Source organism: Otolemur garnettii, unplaced genomic scaffold (genome assembly GCF_000181295.1).
Source record: "Otolemur garnettii isolate 467f Iridium unplaced genomic scaffold, OtoGar3 scaffold00108, whole genome shotgun sequence".
NCBI classification, from domain to species: Eukaryota; Metazoa; Chordata; class Mammalia; order Primates; family Galagidae; genus Otolemur; species Otolemur garnettii.
In genome coordinates, this window is record NW_003852503.1 from 2,104,273 (window position 1) to 2,124,855 (window position 20,583).

At 42.2% G+C, this 20,583-nt stretch overlaps 1 protein-coding gene across 1 annotated transcript in view; it reads right to left on the reverse strand.

The window, feature by feature from the left end:
* Positions 1 to 347: 347 nt before the first annotated feature.
* The window catches only part of JHY (junctional cadherin complex regulator), a 51,171-nt gene continuing 30,935 nt past the window's right edge, over positions 348 to 20,583 (reverse strand). The window contains exons 4-8 of the mRNA XM_003796796.2: positions 12,930 to 13,594; positions 11,185 to 11,479; positions 3,294 to 3,374; positions 2,409 to 2,537; positions 348 to 774 (exon numbers count right to left, since the gene is read on the reverse strand). Coding sequence (XP_003796844.1) covers positions 574 to 774; positions 2,409 to 2,537; positions 3,294 to 3,374; positions 11,185 to 11,479; positions 12,930 to 13,594 — 1,371 coding nt within the window. The 3' untranslated portion in view covers positions 348 to 573. The remainder of the gene's footprint in view (positions 775 to 2,408; positions 2,538 to 3,293; positions 3,375 to 11,184; positions 11,480 to 12,929; positions 13,595 to 20,583) is intronic.

Consider the following 20,583-nt stretch of genomic DNA (forward strand, 5'->3'; position numbering starts at 1 on the left):
GAATTTGTTCTATTTGAGTGGTTTCATCTAGATTAACTCCATTTTATTCAATTTTGTATGGAAACCCTTCGCTAGACTTGGATATTTCCGTCATTTTTTGAAGTGTTATCTCAAAATTTACTTGTGAATAGCCCAATTGAGTTCGTTTGAGGAGAAACTGAAGTGTTTATATTTTATTTCCCTATTAAGAAGAGAAAGACAAGTAGGTAAGTTCACTTCTGGGTAACTTCAAGATTTTCATTACACTAAGGGAGAGTAGAGATAGTTTTAAGAAATCAAAAGATCCAATATGAAACCAAAGGCTTTATTATTCCCTGGTTCTTATTCAGCCCCAATCCTAATGGACTTGAAATTAAATCATTGAAAATTTTTTTGCTTCCTAGAAAGTAAAATATGGCACTAAAATCTGATCGGACCCCTATTTTAAGTCTTGCGGAAAGCAGACGTGGGCGATATTGTTGGATGACGGTAAGGGGCACGCTAGACCGTCACTCCCAGGGCCGACAGGTGGGGTGGAGATTCCGCTCTCCCCGTCCCTTCCGGGAGCGCTTGGCGTCTCCTACCTAACGTTGTCTATACGATGTGAAGGACTTTGAAAGCAGCCACAGCCTGTTTTTCCCTTTCGTGTCTGCTCTGCAGTAATTCCAGCAGTGAGATTTCAGGTAAACTTTCCTCTTTGCCGGCGGCGTAGGTTGGATTTTTTTTTTCCTTTGACGCTTGATCAGTCAGATTGGCTGGTTTGGGTTTGGGGATGGTCTTAGCATATTCCAAAGCCTAAAAGCAGAAAGATGACATTTTATTTCACACAGGAAATGAGCCTAGGTTCCTTAAATTAAATCTGGTCTTAAGACATGTTTATTAATGATGTATAAATGGAGACTACTGCCGCAAAAGCTCACTGAAACTACAGGTGAAAATGAAGTTCAAATGAAAAATGCAATGTAATGCACAGTTTAAACAAAATAAATTGGCCATGAACTAATATAGCTGGGGCGGGGGGAGGGGGAAGAAAAGCGTTGAAGGTCAATGCATGCAGTGTCTTCTGAATGTTTTCTTTATAAAATCGAGTCTCATTCAAGTGTTTGGAAATAGATTTCTTGTGTGTTTAATTTATTTAATTTTTGGCAGTTTTTATTAAACTCAAACATTTATTAAGGAGATACTAACAGACCTCCCTATCCAAAGAGGACTCGTTATAGCTTGAGACCAAGGACATCACTGTAGTTGATACAAATTGAGCCCCAATTATTCCACTGGCTATTCTTGTTCCTAGGCTGGAGAAAGCATTAGAGGTTGAATTTTTTTCTTTCTTTATTATATCTCTAGAAACTTAGATGCTGAAAAAAGGAAGGCTTTTTTTCCCCAGTGATGTCATTTCTGAAAGGCATTACCATGAAAATGAGATTATTAATTTCTAAATTTGTTTTTATATTCATTTTATATTTAAATAAGAGTTGATTGATGGCGGAAATGGAGAATGGATATCATATTTTAGGTCCTGGAAGGGGAAGAAAAACATCTCAAACGGTTCTACAGGAATTTTTAATTATAGATTTGTTGCCTTGAAGCTCTTCATGAAAAAATAATGGACCGGAGACAAAAGAAAAAGTGGCATCATGGAAACTCAATCAAGCGAATTGAGGTCCTCAAGGTCTGAGGATGAAAGGTAATAAATAGAAAACATGATGGTCCGTGAAAAGGAACATGAAGTACAAATTCCTAGAGGCACCAAAGGATCACTTGTTCCTCCTGCAGAGGGTCCCTGTCCTTCCTGGGACTGGAGCGATCAATAGAGGCAGAGACTCGCATTGTGAAGCCCTGTGTCCCCACACTGATGGCTGGGTGACATCTGAGAGGGAGAACATTCTGTATTTCTTGAAATCATTTTTCTTCAATAGAAGAACCTATGCATTATGAGCCCTATGGAAAAGTGTAGGGCAATGGACTTGAAAGAAACGATCCAGGTCTTTTCTTTGACACAGAAACAGCAAAACGACGGCAGTTTCCTTAAGAATTTATTTGATGACACTGAATGAAACTGAGGGTTAATGGGGATTGCTAGTTTCTTCTAAGAAACTACCTTGTTGAATTTTTCTGGGCGACAAACTTAAGCTACCATACGTGGAAGAAAAGATGTGGAGACAGTGAACTTCAGGGGGAAACAGAGAGGCCAACCTTACAGCCGGTGTGTGTCCTGACTGCGACACTGTCTGTGAGTGATGGTGGCCTCGGGAATGGTAGTAGCTAAACCATCTGTGTTCCCCAAATGTGGGGAAATTATTTTGTAAGAGCTAATGAAATTTTATTTTAATTCTGATTGAAAATGTAAATGATACTGGAAATGTAAATAGAGATATACGTAATAAAGATATAAACGATCCATCAATCACAGCGTGATTATCCATTACCTTCTGCCGAGGGATGGAAGATTTACTTTCAGTTTTTGCTGTTTGCGGTTTTGACAGGACAGAGAGTGTCTTCATGTTGTATTCTTTCACTTGTTTTGCGTACTCTTTTTGCTGTATTAGTTTTTGCATCTGTTCAGAGAATCAAAGTTGGGATGAGTGACGGGTCATATTAGTTTTTTCTGCTCTCTAAAGTCTGATTTGAGAGAGTTGGTTAGCTTGTATCAGCAGCACAGGGGAAATGGGGCCTACCCTGCGTAAGGCGGCAGCAGCGAAATGGTTAACTTAATGTTTCTCCTGAAAACAGTCCCTGAGAGGAGGAACATCACTGCCATGGCAGGCCCGGTGTTCCCTTAACAGTGGCTAAGTCACATTCAGCCCCTTCTTTGTTGCATTTACCCAATTTATTTTCATTTTTGCTTCCAACTTTGAACCGTACTCTCTTTTTATGCCTTGAGTGCAACTGCAGTTAAAACACATTAAATGAAGATCCCCTTTCACTAGAGGAAAGAGAATAAAGTGGGTGCACTTTTCAGGGGTTGAAAAACTCTTACCCTAAGTGTCTCCTCTGTAGCCACTCTTCAAAATTATCAAGATAACTCTATCAGGAAAGACTGACAACCACATAACAGACACATCTCTTTTCCTGGACAGGCCTTCAAAACTACTCACTCAAAGATGGGTACGTGTAACAGCATGGGCTAAGTATTTTTATTTTATGGTGAAAGGAGTGTCTGGGTCTCTATCGCCAATGCTATTTCAGAAGAGTCTCTATTCAGAGTGAGACATTTGGATGAGAGCCTAATTCTGGGGCTGCCTCCTTATACAGCTTACTAAAACAGAAGGGCCAAGTCAAGACCGGAGACACTGTGTATACATTTCACTCACTTTGTCTCTGATAGACTCGAAGTCAGGTCCGAGGCCACCAAGCTTCACGTCTCTTTTCTGATAACTTTTCAGCTTGGAACTCTAAAAATACAACCAGAGAAACAGTTTCTTTTAAGGACGTGTGTGTCCCCCCTCCCCATGCTGTCATAGCCACCTAATGTAAGAAGGAAAATGAAGCAACGGAAGCCCCCATGCACTGTCAGAGAATGGGTGTATTTCCTGGTGGTTCTTCCTTATTTATTTATTTATTTTTTAATGAGACAGAGCCTCAAGCTGTCCCCCTGGGTAGAGTGCTGTGACATCACAGCTCAGAGCAACCTCCAACTCCTGTGCTCAAGCAAGTCTCCTGCCTCAGCTTCCCAAGTAGCTAGGACCACAGGTGCCCACTACAATGACTGGCTGTTTTTTGGTTACAACCATCATTGTTTGGTTGGCCCAGGCTGGAACTGAACCCACCACCTTAAGTGTATGTGGCTGGTGCCTTAGCCACTTGAGCCACAGGGGCCAAGCCGGTTCTTCCATTTTAATGGTAGTTATGGACAACGGTCTCTTTGGTGATTTGCAGCTGGTTAACTAACATGTGTTGATGTTTCCACTTCTGCAATGAAGAAAATTGAAACTTTGAAAACTATAAATAAAAATGTTTAAGCTACTGATGTGCTGTTTTGTCATTAACAATTTTAATATAACATATGTATTACTACTTTGCCACTGCTGCTGTTACCATTATGCCCAGTCTCAGCCAGTTTGCTCAGCCAAATGACTTCCCTGGAAGAAGCGATATAAATACATGAGGTAAGTACAGCGCTTGGAAAAGAGAGTTCCTTCTCCAGTGACTTCATAGCATTGCTCATTAGAGATAGTGAATAGAGAAGAAAGGTAGCAACCTTTATAATTTTGCTGTTGGTTGTTTGGGAGAAAACAGGTGCTTTTAAAGGAAAAGCAAGTATAATTTTTTTTTTTGCAGTTTTTTTGGCCAGGTCTGGGTTTGAACCTACCACCTCCGGCATATGGGGCTGGTGCCCTACCCCTTTGAGCTACCAGCACCACCTGAAAGTGAGCATTTAAGAGTCTTGTCAAGACACACTGAGAAACTTATTTTGTTCAGTCAGTGTGATTTTAGATATTTTGAAGGGCACACAGAACATTACCAGTATATAGTAACTCTTTTTTTTTTTTTGGAGATAGAGTCTCACTTGTCACCCTCTTAGAGTGCTGTGGTGTCACAGCTCACAGCAACCTCCAGCTCTTGGGCTTAGGTCATTCTCTTGCCTCAGCCTCCTGGGTAGCTGGGACTACAGGCACCCACCACAACGCCTGGCTATTTTTTTGTTGCATTTTGGCTGGGGCGAGTTCGAACCTGCCACCCTCGGTATATGGGGCCGGCACCCTACCCACTGAGCCACAGGCGCTGCCCTAGTAACTCTTATTAGTATTATACATTTAGAAGCACAGAGCAAGAGAGTGAAGGAATTTATTTATTAGATTATGACACTTGAGCCTAATGAGGCAAGGAAAACCTTATGTTCTCCTGACTCTGACAGAGTTTAAGACAGTCCTCAAACTACTGTTTTCAAAATCAAAACTGAAGTTTTAGACTTGCAACTTTGCCTTGTGGGGAAACCAGATGCTTTTTTTCTTTCGGTTTGTTAATTAATTTGGTTTCCTTTCTTGCAAAAGGTAGGAACCACAATACCAGAGAGATGGTTTGGATGGCATCTAAGCATCTCAATTTATGCTTAAAGATGGAGAAAAACTAGCCATATTGAAGGGGCAGCTGTTGTGTGGTGACTGAATGATACTACCTGTCTATACGGTGACGACAAGGCACAGGATTTTCATAAACTTAGAAGCTCCTTTTAATTATTCAGTCCTAAGATATCCAACATGTCTAATTTGTGATTTCCTTTCTTTTTCTTTTTGGAGACAAGGTCTTGCTCTGTTGTCCAGGCCAGAGTGTAGCGATACAGTCATAGCTCATTGCAACCTTGAACTTCTGGGCTCAAAGGCCTCTTGCCTCAGCCTCCTGAGTAGCTGGTGCTATAGGTGCATGCCACCTTCCCCAGCTTATTTTGTTTTATTTTATTATTTTCTGTGTAAAGATGGGGTCTTGCTATGTTGCCCAGCCTGATTTCGAATTTCAGGGCTCAAGTGGTTCTTCCACCTCAGTCTCTTAAATTGTTAGGATTGTAGATGCAAGTACTACACAAATTATGCCTGGCCTAATTTGCACTTATCTAAGATAGATGTAGCAGAGACCTAAAATAGGACATTTTATCATATTAGTATAATTACTGCATATAACTCACCAATCTTTAAAATGAACCTATGTATACGCATTGCACCAACATTACAACATGAGTCCTGCTCATAATGGTCTATTGACAACTCAGAATCACCGTTACCTCCCACTATAGATGGTTGAATCCCAAATACTCTTTCCCCCAGACTCCCCAACACAGAGCTCATGAGTCTGTGGGCATGGCCCTGCCTCTTGCCTTTTCTCTAGCCTCATATGTCAAGGTGATTTTTGAAGTTGGAGCTGCAATAGCAATCTATAGCCAGGAAAAACAAAAAATCAAGAGAATCACACAAATACTGGTTCCGGTTAAAAAAATTTTTTTTTCCCTCCTCGGGTAAAATTTTGATGTTTTGAGCTATGGAATCATCAGTGCTAGCAACCACTGACTTGTGGATTAATTATATGTAAGACGAATGAACCCATATTTTGGAAATTGTTGTAACCAGCAGCTGAAGACATTATTTCTAACATTTCAGTGCTTTAGAGTCATAACTCAAAGGGCCAAAGTAATGTGCCATATAGGCAACGCTGCGTACTACAGAATCAAAAATTCTATTTCTTTTTTTTTTCTTTTTGCAGTTTTTGGCCAGGGCTGGGTTTGAACCCACCACCTCCAGCATATGGGGCCAGCGCCCTACTCCTTTGAGCCACAGGCGCCGCCCTCAAAAATTCTATTTTAACAGGCTCAGCTCCTGTAGCTCAGTGGCTAGGGTGCCAGCCACATATACTGGAGGTGGCAGGCTCAAATCCAGCCTGGGCCTGCCAAACAAAAATGACAACTACAACCAAAAAATAGCCAGGCATTGTGGCAGGTGCCTATAGTCCCAGCTACTTGGGAGGCTGAGGCAAGAGAATCACTTAAGCCCAAGAGTTTGAGGTTGCTGTGAGCTGTGATGCTACAGCACTCTACTGAGGGTGACATAGTGAGACTCTGTGTCAAAAAAAAAATTCTATTTTAATAGAATTTGCTCCATTAGAATGTTGAATATTTATGGCTAAAATTCTTTCAGTTCATCTAATTCTAAAATGTGAGAGGAGATTCTTTCTTAAGGAAGTCTTTGAACTAAAAAATCATTAAGTAATTAGTAACATTAAAGCATATGGAAGGTATATTATTTATTGAAGGGGATTTCAAGGTTGGCATCTGTGGCTCAAGAAGTAGGGCACTGGCCCCATATGCCAGAGGTGGTGGGTTCAAACCCAGCCCTGGCCAAAAAGTGCAACAACAACAACAACAACAACAAGAAGGCATTTCAAAATCACAAATCTCCTTTAAGGAAACAGAAGTCACCACCCAGCAAGACCATTATACCTTCTTCCCATTCATTTTTGCTGTCTGTTCAGTTTTATAAAGTTGTCTAAAGTCGTAAAGTTGTTACAAAGTTGTTTTGTAAAGTTTGTATGCTATAAATTATTTTTTTCACTAAGCACTTTAACATTCCACTGTATTCCCCTATCACTCAATGGTTTTCAAAAATGTGTTTTTTATGCATAACGTCCTGTCATCTAGTTATAGCTGGATTGTGGTGCTAATCCTCTAAAGGTTGAACGTTTAAGATATCCTATGGAGAGCATTGTTTGTGGACCACTCTGATTATTTCTGAGATAAGATAATAGCAGTAGAATTACTCAGACAAGATGAACATCTTTAAGGCCAGCGGTTAACACTTGCATTAGTAATGGAGCAATAAGATTGCTCTTTTTGCCCAAACCTTGATTACACTGGGTATTATCACACTTTAAAACCTTTGCAGTTAATAGGTGAGTGAACTCAGATGACTTAACACTTTGCAACAGCAAATTTACTCTTTCTTTCATGTGTGCCGTCGTAGGGTAATCACCGAATTACTATTTGCCAAAGAAAACCAATAATGAAAAGGAAGGATCCCCTCCATATCCGAGCCATAAATCCAATTTGTTCAAGGATGATGAGAAAGAAATGATCAGTGCCCGCAAATCACATCTTTGGTTTGAAGCAGCTTAACTTTTAATCATTCCACTGACTCACAATAGACACATTGGGAGGGAGGTATAATTGCCTGCTCCCCTCTGGCCACGGCTCTTTACAGTCCCCTCCAAGAGACATCTTGGCCATCACAGAGCAGAGCTGAGAGTCTGGCATCCCATACTGACCCAAAGGGGCAAGACTGTGGCCCACAGGGGCCAACTCCAAACGCTGTTGATCCCTTTATAGGATGAAGTGCTTATAGCAAAGGGACATTTCTCAAGGGATCGTGATGGCTCCAAACGGGGTTTGTTCTGGGTGACTGGCAATGAAAACTCCTAGCTCCATTTCAGTTGGGTGCAAGTAATCTTGATTTGTTCTCAGCGCTGAGATTTTGTTTGATCTCTCTCCATCAGAAGTCTTTGTCACGGCTTTATTAAGATCCGACTTACATTCCACAAAATGCATCCACTTTAAGTTGTACAACTCAATGGTTCTTAGTACAGTTGCTGAATTGTGGGAACATCACCATAACTCAATTGTAGAACAATTTCATCACTGTCAAAAGAACCTCTGGACCTATTAGCAGTCACTCCCTTTCCCCCACCTCCACCTCCAGCCCTGGAAAATCCTTAATTTACTTTCTGTCTCTTTAAATCCCCAGAATTTACTTTGATTAACTACTCTTCGGCTGTTACAAAATTAAAATGTCATAGCAGCTTGATGCCAAAAAGGAAAAAAAAGAACATACATCAACAATGATAGTCTTGGAACAAATTGTGTGCACTCAACACATCCCTGATGGGATTAGCTGCTAGTGTTTGCACAAGATACACACAAATGGACAGACCTTGGCACTGTCTCAGGAGTGTTAGGACCAGCCCAGCCCCTCTGCACGGGGGTTCACAGTCGACAGCTTTAGCAGATGATGGCGTGGCTGGACTTGCCCTGTGGAAGGTTTATACCAGTAGTAGATCGTCAATCACAATTCTTCTCAAGCCAGGAGAGATTTTTAATCATAAAGTTGGGACGCAGTGTGCCCAACTTGGAAATGACGTTGACTGTTCTATGAGGACTGGCCTGCCGGGGGGGGGACACTGCAGAGCTATTCTCCAGAAAATTCCTCAGATGTGTAAGTGTGAGAAAGTTGGTGAAAAACGGGACAAGAAACAATGCCTGAGATGCGGGGGAACAGCGAGCGAAGGAAATTTGCTCCGCAGTTGCTAAACTTAATCCAAATAAACCTCTTCTTAGAGGCAGCCAGGCAGCAACGGCCGGATTGTCTGTGACAACAGACACGTGAGTTAATTACTCCAGCCCACTACGGTCAGCTGTCAGAGCCCCTTAAGCAGTTATTTTGTGCTGGGTTGCAACAGATGCTTTTATACCTTTGTCATCCTTCGCACTATGTTAATCTCCTACTGTCTGATGTCTGGATTTAAATGGCATGGACAATGCCTAGTATTCATAAATCGGTCACAACCAAACTGCCAGGAGAAGAGGAAGGGTACTTGGGCCTATTATCTTAACAAATCCTCAAATTTTTAATGTGATTCAGGGCGATTCCCTTGGAAACTGCGAGATTTGATGGGACTAGCAAATGGGCATGACCTGGATAATGATTCCCTCTGTCTGGTGCCCCGGCTACCTGCTGTCCTATACAAATAGCTCATTTTACCTTCTGGAATAGCTTACAGGACAAAGGGTGCTTCTGTGTGTTTGTCAGATGGAGGCTGAAGCAGCTGGACTGAGACAGTGGACACATAGGCATTGCAACATCGCTGATGGAAACCAGGAGCGGATGGATTTTCCCAGTGGGAAAGAGGGTCAGGGATGCAATAACTGGAAATTCTCCTTCCTCTTCCCCACCCTCCTGTGCTTTCAGATTTCTGGTGGTACAAACTATTGTTGGGGTACTTCACTTTTCTCAGTAAAACACAAATTCAAATTACTAAAAGGAGGAAGATGGGAAAGAAACACGGTTAGTTGAAGTGTATTCTGCGCTAGGGACTAAGGTAAGGTTTTAGTACCTGTTTCATTTGACATCACCTGAAATCAGCAAAGGGAAAGAATAATTTTAATTGTGCCTATGAGGAAATGCGGGCTCAGGTGCATTAATAACTTGCCCAAGTCACAGAGATACCGGGTGACAGTGCTGAGGTGAGAACCTAGGAGTGACTGAGTCCCTGACCGCCACTAAACTCTGCTGACTGAGAGTTGAGTTTAAAAGGTTGCGTGGTATATGTATACCATGGAATAGTATGCAGCCACAAAGAAAGATGGAGCCTTTACCTCTTTATGTTTACATGGATGGAGCTGGAAAATGTTCTTCTTAGCAAAGTATCACAAGAATGGAAGAAAAAGTATCCAATGTACTCAGCCCTACTATGAAACTAATTTATAGCTTTCATATGAAAGCTATAACCTAATTATAGCCTAAGACTATGGGGAGGGGGAGGGGAGAAGAGGGAGGTGGATGGGTGGAGGAAGGGTGATTGGAGGGATCACCTCTATGGTTTTATCTTTCAAGGGTACAAGTGAATCTTTTTAAAAGTAGAATATAAATGTCTTAACACAATAACTAAGAAAATGACATAAAGGCTTGAGCTCACTCTTAGGCTGTGGCAATCTATAAACTCCAGAGTAAACGGGCTGTCCTCAACCTTGACCATGTGTTGGTTCCAAAGTTCTGAAGACATGCCCCTATACAATAATAATGTGTGTGCTGCCCAGTTTCCTGGTCTAGTTTACAAAATTTGATTTATGAAACAAGAATCTAATAGTATCTTAGTCCCCTGCTTTTCTTTTTTTTTCTCTAAAGGCCCCATGGGAGGGTCCTCTGACTTCACAGTCCTGTTTACTTGGATATCTTGCTCCCAACACCACAGCCAGATAGTACAAATCTGACCATGTTCAGACTTCCCCAGTGGTTCCCTTCTGGCTTATAAAGTCCTTCTTCTTTGAATGGAGAACAAGATCTTTTAAGACCCAGTCCCTCCCTACCTCTCTGCTCACACCTCTCAACTTTCCATGTCTTTAGCAGGGGTCATGTCACAGCTTCAGAACCTTTGTTCACGCTGGTCCCCCTGTCTGAAATGCTCTCTCCGTCTTTCTTCTTTGCCAACTCTCCACCATCCTCTCGGCGGTCTGTTTGTCTACAGGTTAAGAAATGTGTTCTCTTTTGCATTCCTCTGTGCCTTGGCGGAGGCTCCTGCCGCATCTGTCCACCTCTCCCTGTGCCCAGTTCTGCCTCCCTCACCCTCCTGCCGGGGAGTCACTCACTCGACCCTATGTTCTCATATTTCAGATCTGAGAATGAACCTGGGGAGACTCAGGCTAGAGTAGGGATTGGGGTGGGGTGCGGAAGTTTCACTGAAGGAGGATCGTTGTCTGTCTGTAAATGTAGCCCTCCCCTGAGATGACTCAAAAAGGAGGGTGGAATGGAAATCCTGGCAGCAACAACTTCTAGAAAGAAGGGGAGGGAAAGCCAGGGAGCAGCACAGGCTGGAGGGAAGGGCCACCATGTGGCAGCATCTTGCTGATGACCATCCCTATTCCAGGACTGTACTCAGGGGAAGCAAAACCAAGGCCCATTGGTCTTCCCGAAATTTAAAGGTTACATGAGACAATGATGCTTTAATTACCTTAACACTGCTTCTTCTCCTATGTTTTTTCCCTTTATCCAGTTGGAACAGGTAACTTTCAGAATTGCTACGGCCGATTTTCATTTGTTTTCTTTGGCTTCTCACCGACCTGAGCTGGGATTCGCTTTCTACCCTTGACAGTATGGGTGGAAGGGTGACGCTGGATGAGGCCTCTTCACCCGGCTGCACCTCAGTCAGCTGGATTAGGGCCTGCTGGTGCTGCTCCATGATCTGAGTGAGCCTTGAGTCTGGAGAGGCCCTGACAGGCTGGCTGTCAGAGGAAGAGTGGAATTTCCTTAATGGAAAAAAAAAAAAAAACCCAGAAAAATCTATTAATAAAACTTGGACACGTAAGATCTCTAGCATAAAAGTCTTTGCGAACCATTGATTTAATGTAGTTATCACCCCCAAATCATATGAATAGCCTTTAGCTTAACCTTTTCATGAATACATTAATTTCTTATTTATCTTCGTATCTTTCTCTTTTCTTTCTTTAGGACATTCTAGCTGTTAGTTTGAACTTTAATATGGTGCATTCAGCATAGGAAAAACACCATTTTGAAAACCAAAGACCTTCTAAAATGTCTACAAAATACCTACAGATGTTGAATTAAAGCAAACAAATATCCTGAAAATACATAGTTGAATTTCTAAGAGTGGCAGGAATCTCCAAGGACCAAAAACAAAAAGTTAATTTAAACCAACGTAGATTTGGGATTACCTGAAGCTATGGATTTTGTTCTTTTTTTTGAGATAGAGTCTCACTCAGTTGTCCTGGGTAAAATGCCGTGGCATCATTATAGCTCACAGCAACTTTAATTTCTTGGGCTCAAGAGCTCCTCTTGCCTCAGCCTCAATTAGCTGGGACTACAGGTGCCCGCCATGATGCTCGGCTAGTTTTTTCTATTTTTAGTAGAGACAGGGTCTCATTCTTACTCAGGCAGGTCTCGAATTCCTGAGCTCAGGAGATCCACCTACCTGGGCCTCCCAGAATGCTAGGATTACAGGTGTGACCCACCATGCCCCACCTCTTTGAGGAAATCTTGGATCTAAGGACTGCAGTTTTGGTGATTTTTCCTTCTTGTGGGCACATTTAACCACAGTAGAGCTCAAACGCCTTCACTCGATACCTTATATTTCCTTTTTATAGAATAAGTTACTCATAACCATAATTTTGAATGACTACAAGATACTAAATATCATAACTTATCTAACCATTTCCCTATTGTTGGATTTTGCGGTCGTTTCTATAGGGATGTAATTTTTTCTGTATTTTAGACTATTTTCTTGGGATCGGCCGGCACAGTGTCAGAGAGCCTTTATTTCCTTACAACATTACTTGCAACCCTCGAAACACACTGAGGTTTTTTTGGACCGGGTTCCTCTGTCTTTCTCCCCCACCCCCTCCAACTTCTAGCTTAACTACAGGTGAAAAAAGTAGACGGGCAGAGAAGAGGAAAATAAATACTTTGAAATTGGACTGCTTTCGGCAGGAACCGGAGTCGAGGACTTGGCCACCCTGACAAGCCCCCCTTCCCCTTCCTCCCTCTCTGGTCTTTCTCCAGCAGCATCTCCTTTCTCCTCTGGAAAACTGCTTGAGAAAAGGGTGGTGCCTGTGGCTCAGGGAGTAGGGCACTGGCCCCATATGATGTGGCCCTGTGACCAGACATGGTGGGTTCAAACCCAGCCCTGGCCAAATACTACAACCACAACAACAAAACTACTTGAGAAAAGGGATTTCTTACCATAACATTTCTAAGTTCTTATATTTTGTCTCTGTATAAGGCTGTTGGACTTTTTTCTTGTTTTCAGTGGGTCCATGGACATTTGTGTTATAGGCAGACTGAGAGCTTTTCGGCCCCAGGAGCAGCACTTGTCTCTTAGAAAGTTCATTAAGGTTGTTCAAGTCCATATTGGAAAGAGTGCTGGTGCATGGCTGCTGATATAAAAGTCTTTTCTCTTCTTGATCTTTGCGTCCTCTTTCTCTGTGGACATTCAGCCCTGAGTAATATCCAGTAGAGTTTTTATAGAATACCTTGTCAAAAGCCTGTTTTGGTAGAGCAAATGGATTGGAGGTTACCTGGGGATTCTGGCTCCTGAGTACACTTGAGTCTTGTACCTCACTCTCCGAGGCATTCACGGTCACAGTTGATTCGTGCTTTATTGAAGTATCAATAGGCTTATTTCGATTTTGTTGTTGTCTGGGAGAGTTATCCTGATTTCCTGAACTGACAACCACCTCTTCAGTCATGAAGGACTTTGGGCCATTCTGGTGTTTATGCTGTTTTCTCTTCTTGGGCTTGGCTGGTTTTCTGGAAGGTTGCTGGCCCCTAGCTGTTTCAGAAGATGGATTTCTTGGTACACTGCTTGATTGGGTACTTTCGTATTGAGACCAATGTTCCTGATAATCCTAAAAAGAGAGTTTTGGTTAATATGAGATCAGAAGATTGACACTCAGCACAGATTTTAAATTAGTATTATTCAGACCGAGGGTTGTGACGTTTAGGGAGGTGACCACAAAAACTGAAAGCAGATAAAGAAAGATTACAGCGGGTTCTTCCCTAATTTCAGGCATTTGGAGGGTGAATAGCTGAGTGATTCCTGCTGGAAATTTAGGATTATAAACCTAGAAAGAAATAGAGAGCTTAGAATGGGCTTTCTACTAAAGGCAAGTCTTTTAACTTAAAAGTTTAAGTCGTAAAGGTTGTTTTTTGACTGAAAAGTGAAGTGTTGTCAAATTGTAGGGATGGGTGTGGGATGGGGTGAGGGGGGGATGCAGAAGCTTTACCTCTAAAGAGAGGCGCAGAAAGTGCAAATTCAAATCAACATCCAGAGATGCAAGCTTATTTTAACTAAAGCGAATATTTAAAAATCTTAACCAGAGAACACCAAGGACTTGCTTTGCCAACCAAATACAAGTTTAATATGTAATACAATGATCAGATTGATGATCAGAACTTACTCATAGAAGTCAGAAGCTAGACATGGCCTCTTCACTAGATGAAACAAATTACATTTGTATTCAGAGTGGTTATAAAAGAGTTTGTGCTGTGATAGGACGGCTGTGAAACCACAAAGGTTGTTTTGTTTCTGCTCCTTAATATAGCCTGCACTTAGGCAATCAAACATCTGGGGGAAATATTTCAATTTCAGAACAGTCTTTATGCTTTGCCAAGTCTCCTAACAACAAAATGTACTCCTGCTATAATAGATACACTATGTAACGATATTGTCCTATACCCATTAGAAATATTTTCCGAGGAATAAAGCACTCATTACTTTGTAAAAATCTAGCTGAGTTAAGAGGCCTTTGGAAAGAATGATTAAATGCTTATTGAAAACAGATGACAATATGCATCAGTGTGTTATATAACTGGGACACACTTCTCCCTTTCTGAGCCCATGTTAAAAAAAAAAATCTCTATAGCCTGTATCTATGCAACATTAATCTGAAAATGCAACCATTAGCTGGATAATTCAAGGAAAAAAAATTTCGAAGTGAGCAAACCATGTTGTATTCAAAATGTTTTTTTTAACTTGCTATGAGGACCGATCAAATTATTGTGGTAAGAGTTCGGTTTTGTTTCGCTTTCCTGACACAATCACTAGATCCATTCTATTCCTCTATAATATTAAGTGCTGGTCTATTTCCAGTGAAATCACATTGTAATGATAAAGTTGAGAGATTATTAAATTTAAAAATGTAATACAGAATGTTACTTTTTATATTACATTTTTAAGACAATGACTTTTTGTTTGTTTGTTTGTTTTGAGACAAGGTCATCTCACTCAATCACCTGGGCTACAGTGCAGTGATGTTATGTCTCACTGCAACCTCAAACTCCTGGGCTCAAGTGATCCTCCTGCCTCAGCCTCCCAAGTAGCTGGGACTATGGTCGTGTACCACCACACCAAGATAATTTTTGTAGAGACAGGGTATCATTCTGTTGCTCAGGCTGGTCTTAAACTCCTGATTACAAGTGATCCTTCCTTCTCAGCCTCCCAAAGTGCTGGGGTTACAGCTGCCGTGCTCAGCCCCAAATTACTTCTAGTTTAAAATTTGGAGCATGTTCTCCTGGGAATTGGCACTTTTGGCAGGATTGGCCAGGCTATGATTAGCTTCTATATACTTTATTTATTTATTTATTTATTTATTAGACAGAGTCTCAAGCTGTTGCCCTGGGTAGAGTGCCCTGGTGTCACAGCTCACAGCAACCTCAAACTCTTGGATTTAAGTAATTCTCTTGCCTCAGTCTCCCAAGTAGCTGGGACTACAGGCGCCTGCCACAACACCTGGCTATTTTTTGGTTGTAGCTGTCATTGCTGTTTAGCAGGCCCAGGCTGGATTTGAACCCACCAGCTTTGGTGTATGTAGCTGGCATCCCAGCTGCTTGAGCTACAGGCGCCGAGCCAGCTTCTATATATTTTAAATATTTACCTGTGGTGCTCTTTAAAAAAAAAAAGAAAAACTTTCTTTTCTGTATTCCAGGTAAGAAGAGGTCTTCCTTCCATGCAGGGTATTGAGATGCTTGGGGAAGTAGGAATAAGAAGTCTCTGCAGATACCTAGCCCCAGAAGAGTCCTTCCTTACAGTGAATCTGGAAAAATTTTCTGTCTTACAATCAGAGTTGTGTTCGTGAAACACAACAGCTGTTTTTGTATGATGGGGCTGTTTTATAGGCCTGTTCATGAAGGTCAAGGAAACTTCTCTTTACTATGATCTCTAAATACTAATTAATACTGATAATGTCATTTCTTCCCAATATTTGTTCAGCCTCTAACATGCTAAAGAAATAAGGGACCAGGAACTCTCTTTCTGCTGCCATCTGAATGTACTTTGCCCAGTTTTCTCTCCTCATTCTCACCAAAAAAGTGGTTTTTCTTTTCTTGGGTACCAGCCCTGAAATTCCAGGCGACCACTTGATTTTAATCACGTTATTCCCTTTGCTACTGACAATTCAGATCACAGTGGTACTCTTCACAGGGGGCTTTGTCAACAAGGCCAAGGACTCATCATTTTATGAAACTTCAATTGTCTCAAGTGTTAAATCCGCTATTCACATAGATCTAAGTGCCCAGAGATGGCATTTCAGTCCCCAGAAAGGAAGGCATTTATGGGCTTGATGTGATTTTTCTCACCTTCCGAGGAGCCTACTTGAGATCTGTGGTTTACTGAAGATTTACTACCCTACAATTGGACATCAGGTGTCACTCTTTAGGTGGCAAGACCTGAGTTCCCTGAAGTTAATATACAAAGCCATTCTCGGGCGATTTAATCTCCATCAGCACTGAAATCCTCTATTCCCTCCTGTTCTCACTGGGGTTCTTTTGTCGCCAATGCTGGTAGTCAGTACAGACTACAGGCACTCGGAATAACTGCTTCATGGCGGTAGGTCTTCACGGCACACTCAGCATTAGCATGGGGGACTCCATACTGACCCATCCAAGGGGAGTTTGCCCCAACCCTGTGAAAGGCAGTGCCTGGCTGCTTCTCTTGTCCATATGTCACAAGCAGAAAGGGGAATGCATGCTATGACCTCAACCCAAAAGTTCATCTGCTTTAACACAAAAGTCACTCTTGTCCTTAGTTAACCCCACTCAACCACGGAGTCCTGAGAGTTGTGCCTGGGCAGCAAGATGAGCTCTGATGTCGAGAAGCTTCTCTCGCATTCTGCTTTTCCTGTGTGTTTGTGAATAATAAAACTTTGTACTTGGGTACTTGGGTACTTTGAACTTGGGTTATCGATTCCACCTGGTAATAGCGAGACAATTTTGCGCACAGCCATTCATTGGCTCTGATTTCCATCGGGAGGGAAGAGCTCTGTGTTCAGGTAATAAAAGAAGCACAGATCAAGTGATATTGTTGGAGGCAAAACCAAAGTGGGAAGGTGGGAAGATTGCTTAGGACGTGATTGTAAGGACTTGCATGTTAAGTAGTGAAAGGTCTTACGTACCTTTGATGCTATCAGTACCTTTTTCTTGTCTGGAAAGTCATGAATTATTTTAGAGGGGCAAGAAAGAAAACATCCTATTTTTTTCTTTTGAAGGCTTAGGTAATGGCGGAACTTTCTCTTTTTTTCTACTAACAATGTGTTCCTTGTCTGCTGCTTTCGTTTGAATATTTGCTCCTCAAATTCGTATGTTAAGTTCTAATCCCCAAGATGACAGGTATTTAAAGGCAGGGCATTTGGGGAGGTGATTAGATCAGAAGGGCACAGCCCTCTGGAATGGGATTAGGGTCCTTATACTAGTGCCCAAGGGAGTTCTTTCGCCCTTCCCACCCCAAGAAGACACAGCGAGAAGGCACCGTCTGAACCAGGAAGCCAGCCCTCACCAGACACTGAATTTGCTGGTTTTTTTTTTTTTTTTTTTTGCAGTTTTTGGCTGGGGCTGGGTTTAAACCTGCCACCTCTGGCATACGGGACCGGTGTCCTACTCCTTTGAGCCACAGGCGCCACCCAATTTGCTGGTATTTTGACCTTAGACTTCGCAGCCTCCAGAACTTGCAAGGAAACAAATTTCCATTCTTTATAAGCCACTCAGTCCTATGGCATTTTGTTACATCAGCCTAATGGACTAAGATACCTGGGAAGGATTTTATGCGTTTGGCAGTGCGCTCCCCCCAGCTGCCCAGAAACAGTCCTGGGAACACACCTGCAGTGGGATTGGAAAAACCTACCAAGATTCACAGGAGAATATGAAATGATTCAGGACAGTGAGACCTACATGAAAAGGCTAAATCAAGAGTGATTCCTGACTTGAAGCAAAGATCCCAGGCACGTATAAGATTCTTACATAGAAAATGATGACCGTCCATTCATAGTATTTTTAAAGTGAAGAGAAATAGGCTTAAACCTCAGGCATATCTTCTCTCTTTCCTCACCCCAGCTCTAGTTTCTTATTCTTTCTAGCATATAAATATATTTAAGTCTCTCCTATGGAAAAAAAATTGAAGGAAACCTCATTTGTTGCCATTCTCTGGTTAAACCCTACCTGTCTTTTAATTCACAGCCAAGTATCTTGCTAGCATAGGCTGCACTGGTCCTGACTGGCCATCTCTCATTCTGACCTCCACACCCAGCCTTCAAACTCACTCTCCTCACCCCACTGAAGCTGCTCTGTGCATCAATAACCTCTTAATGGCTAAATCCAATTTTCCTTTACCTTTTTATTTTTAATTTATTTCCAGCTTATAGAAAAATTGCTAGTATAGGAGGCGCCTGTAGCTCAGTCGGCAGGGCACCAGCCACATACACCTAGGGTGGTGGGTTTGAACCTGGCCAAGCACCAATGACAAATGCAACCAAAAAATAGCCAGGCATTATGGTGGGCGCCTGTAGTCGCAGCTACTTGGGAGGCTGAGGCAGGAGAATCACTTAAGCCCAAGAGTCTGAGGTTGCTGTGAGCTGTAATGCCACAGCACTCTACCCAGGGTGACAGTTTGAGACTCTGTCTCAAAAAGAAAAGAAAAGGAAAGAAAAATTGCTAGTACAGAGAACTCTCAAAGATCTTTAATTAGGTTCACCAAACTTATCTCTCTTTCATTCTACACATAAACACACAAATCCATGTAATATATATGCGTAAACTACATGTGTATATATAGTTCACACTATTATTACTTATAATTTTGGTATTTCATTTTTTTCTGAACCTTTGAAGTTGAAACTAAAGGAGCTGAACATATGATGCCCCTTCCTGGGATTACAGTGTGGTGTGTACGAGAGAAACAGAGGCAGCAACCCCGGAGATAGGCCCTGAGTGCGGGGTCCAGACAACAGGAGCTGAGAGAGGGGCAGGGGAGAGGTTGGGAGAGGCTGGGAAATCTTCCTGCAGTAGGTGGCACTTGAGAAGAGACCAAAAAGAAGGATATGGAACTTGGGTAGTTGAAGAGGAAAAAGAAAGGCCGCCGGAAGTGTTTGGGGGGCAAGCCAGGGGCCGTCCACACATCCTTTCTAAGGAAGGAAAGAGGAACATCCCTGGGGCCGTCCTTCGTGGCTGTCAAGTTCGGCCTAACAATCTTTAGCTGTTTTGCTTCACTCTGTCTTTATTCAGGAGTGGCTATAAGCACATTAATTACGCTTCCCACAGAGGATGAGAAGCATTCTTTTGGGTTTCTCATGATCTACTTCCATAAAAGGCTTTTCACTGCCTGTGTCTAGGGTCATGCCACGAATCAAGCCTGGGGATGTTACCTTTATTATCTGATCCCTGGCTGAGAATCTTATAATTTTTCCTTGGTGACAATTAGGGAAGCTCTGAGTCGGCAATAATCTTACACGTTTCAAATGTGTTTTCTATAATAGTTTAAATAACTAGAAATGAGCTGTCTTAGAATTATACCCTTTTGCAGCTGCGATGGATCATTTAGACCAATCCTTCATTTAATAAAGAAGAAACATAAAGCTTGGAGAAAGCGGAGATCCGCCCCAGGTCACACATCAGGTAAACAGCAGGTGGAGACCCAGAAATTCATGTCTTCTGACAGCCCATCGCCATAAAGCAGGATAAGCCTGTAAATATTTCCTTTGCCCTCCAGATCCTGTTGGCCAGCTCTCCTGGGCTCTCTATCAGGGCTGGGTGTGGCCCTGTCTGTTCTCTGTGTCCCACTGCATGAGAACTTTCAGTCCTTTTCTTCTTAATTCCTGGGTTGCAACCCCCCCTTTCTGCCCCCTTCCTGTCCCATCAACTTTCAGGAAACTCTGGGTGAATTTCTGTTTTTCTTTTTTTCAGTTTTTTATTTTGGCCAGGGCTGGGTTTGAACCCACCACCTCCGGTATATGGAGCCGGCGCCCTACTCCTTTGAGCCACAAGTGCCACCATGTTTTTCTTTTTTTTTCACATCTCTTAAGAGAAGTCTGCAGGCCGCTGGGCAGAAAGAGAAATAATTTGGAGTGGTCCTCCTTTCTGCCTTCTCTGAAGCGGGAATAAACTTTGTTATTTTTATTATTACTTTAACCACTGTACAGGGTTTTATCTGATAATGTCAGCAGGCTCTATGGGCTTGGTAATATCAAAGGTCTCATCCCTTCCTAAGTAAGGATCAAACCTGGTCCAGGAGTGACTCCCCATAAATGCATACACCAGTTCAAGAAAAAATCCACTGCTGGTGTTTTTCTGTTTCTTCCAGAAAAACAGTCAGTGGTGACAATTTCAGAGAAAGCTTTCCTGAAATCAGGTTTATGATTTCAAAGTAGTAAATCCATGGCAAAAAGGGTGGTTGCCATGTTAAATGACTACCTGGTAAGCATTCACATTCTAAGAATGATTGTTGAGTGAGGCTCTGAGGATTCTCACCCATTTTCAGGGATAGTCTTCCCTTCACCCAAGCATCATACGTAACTGCTGACTCCGGAAACAGACTCGAGAGGCAGCACAGAATTGAATAATACTTTGGAAC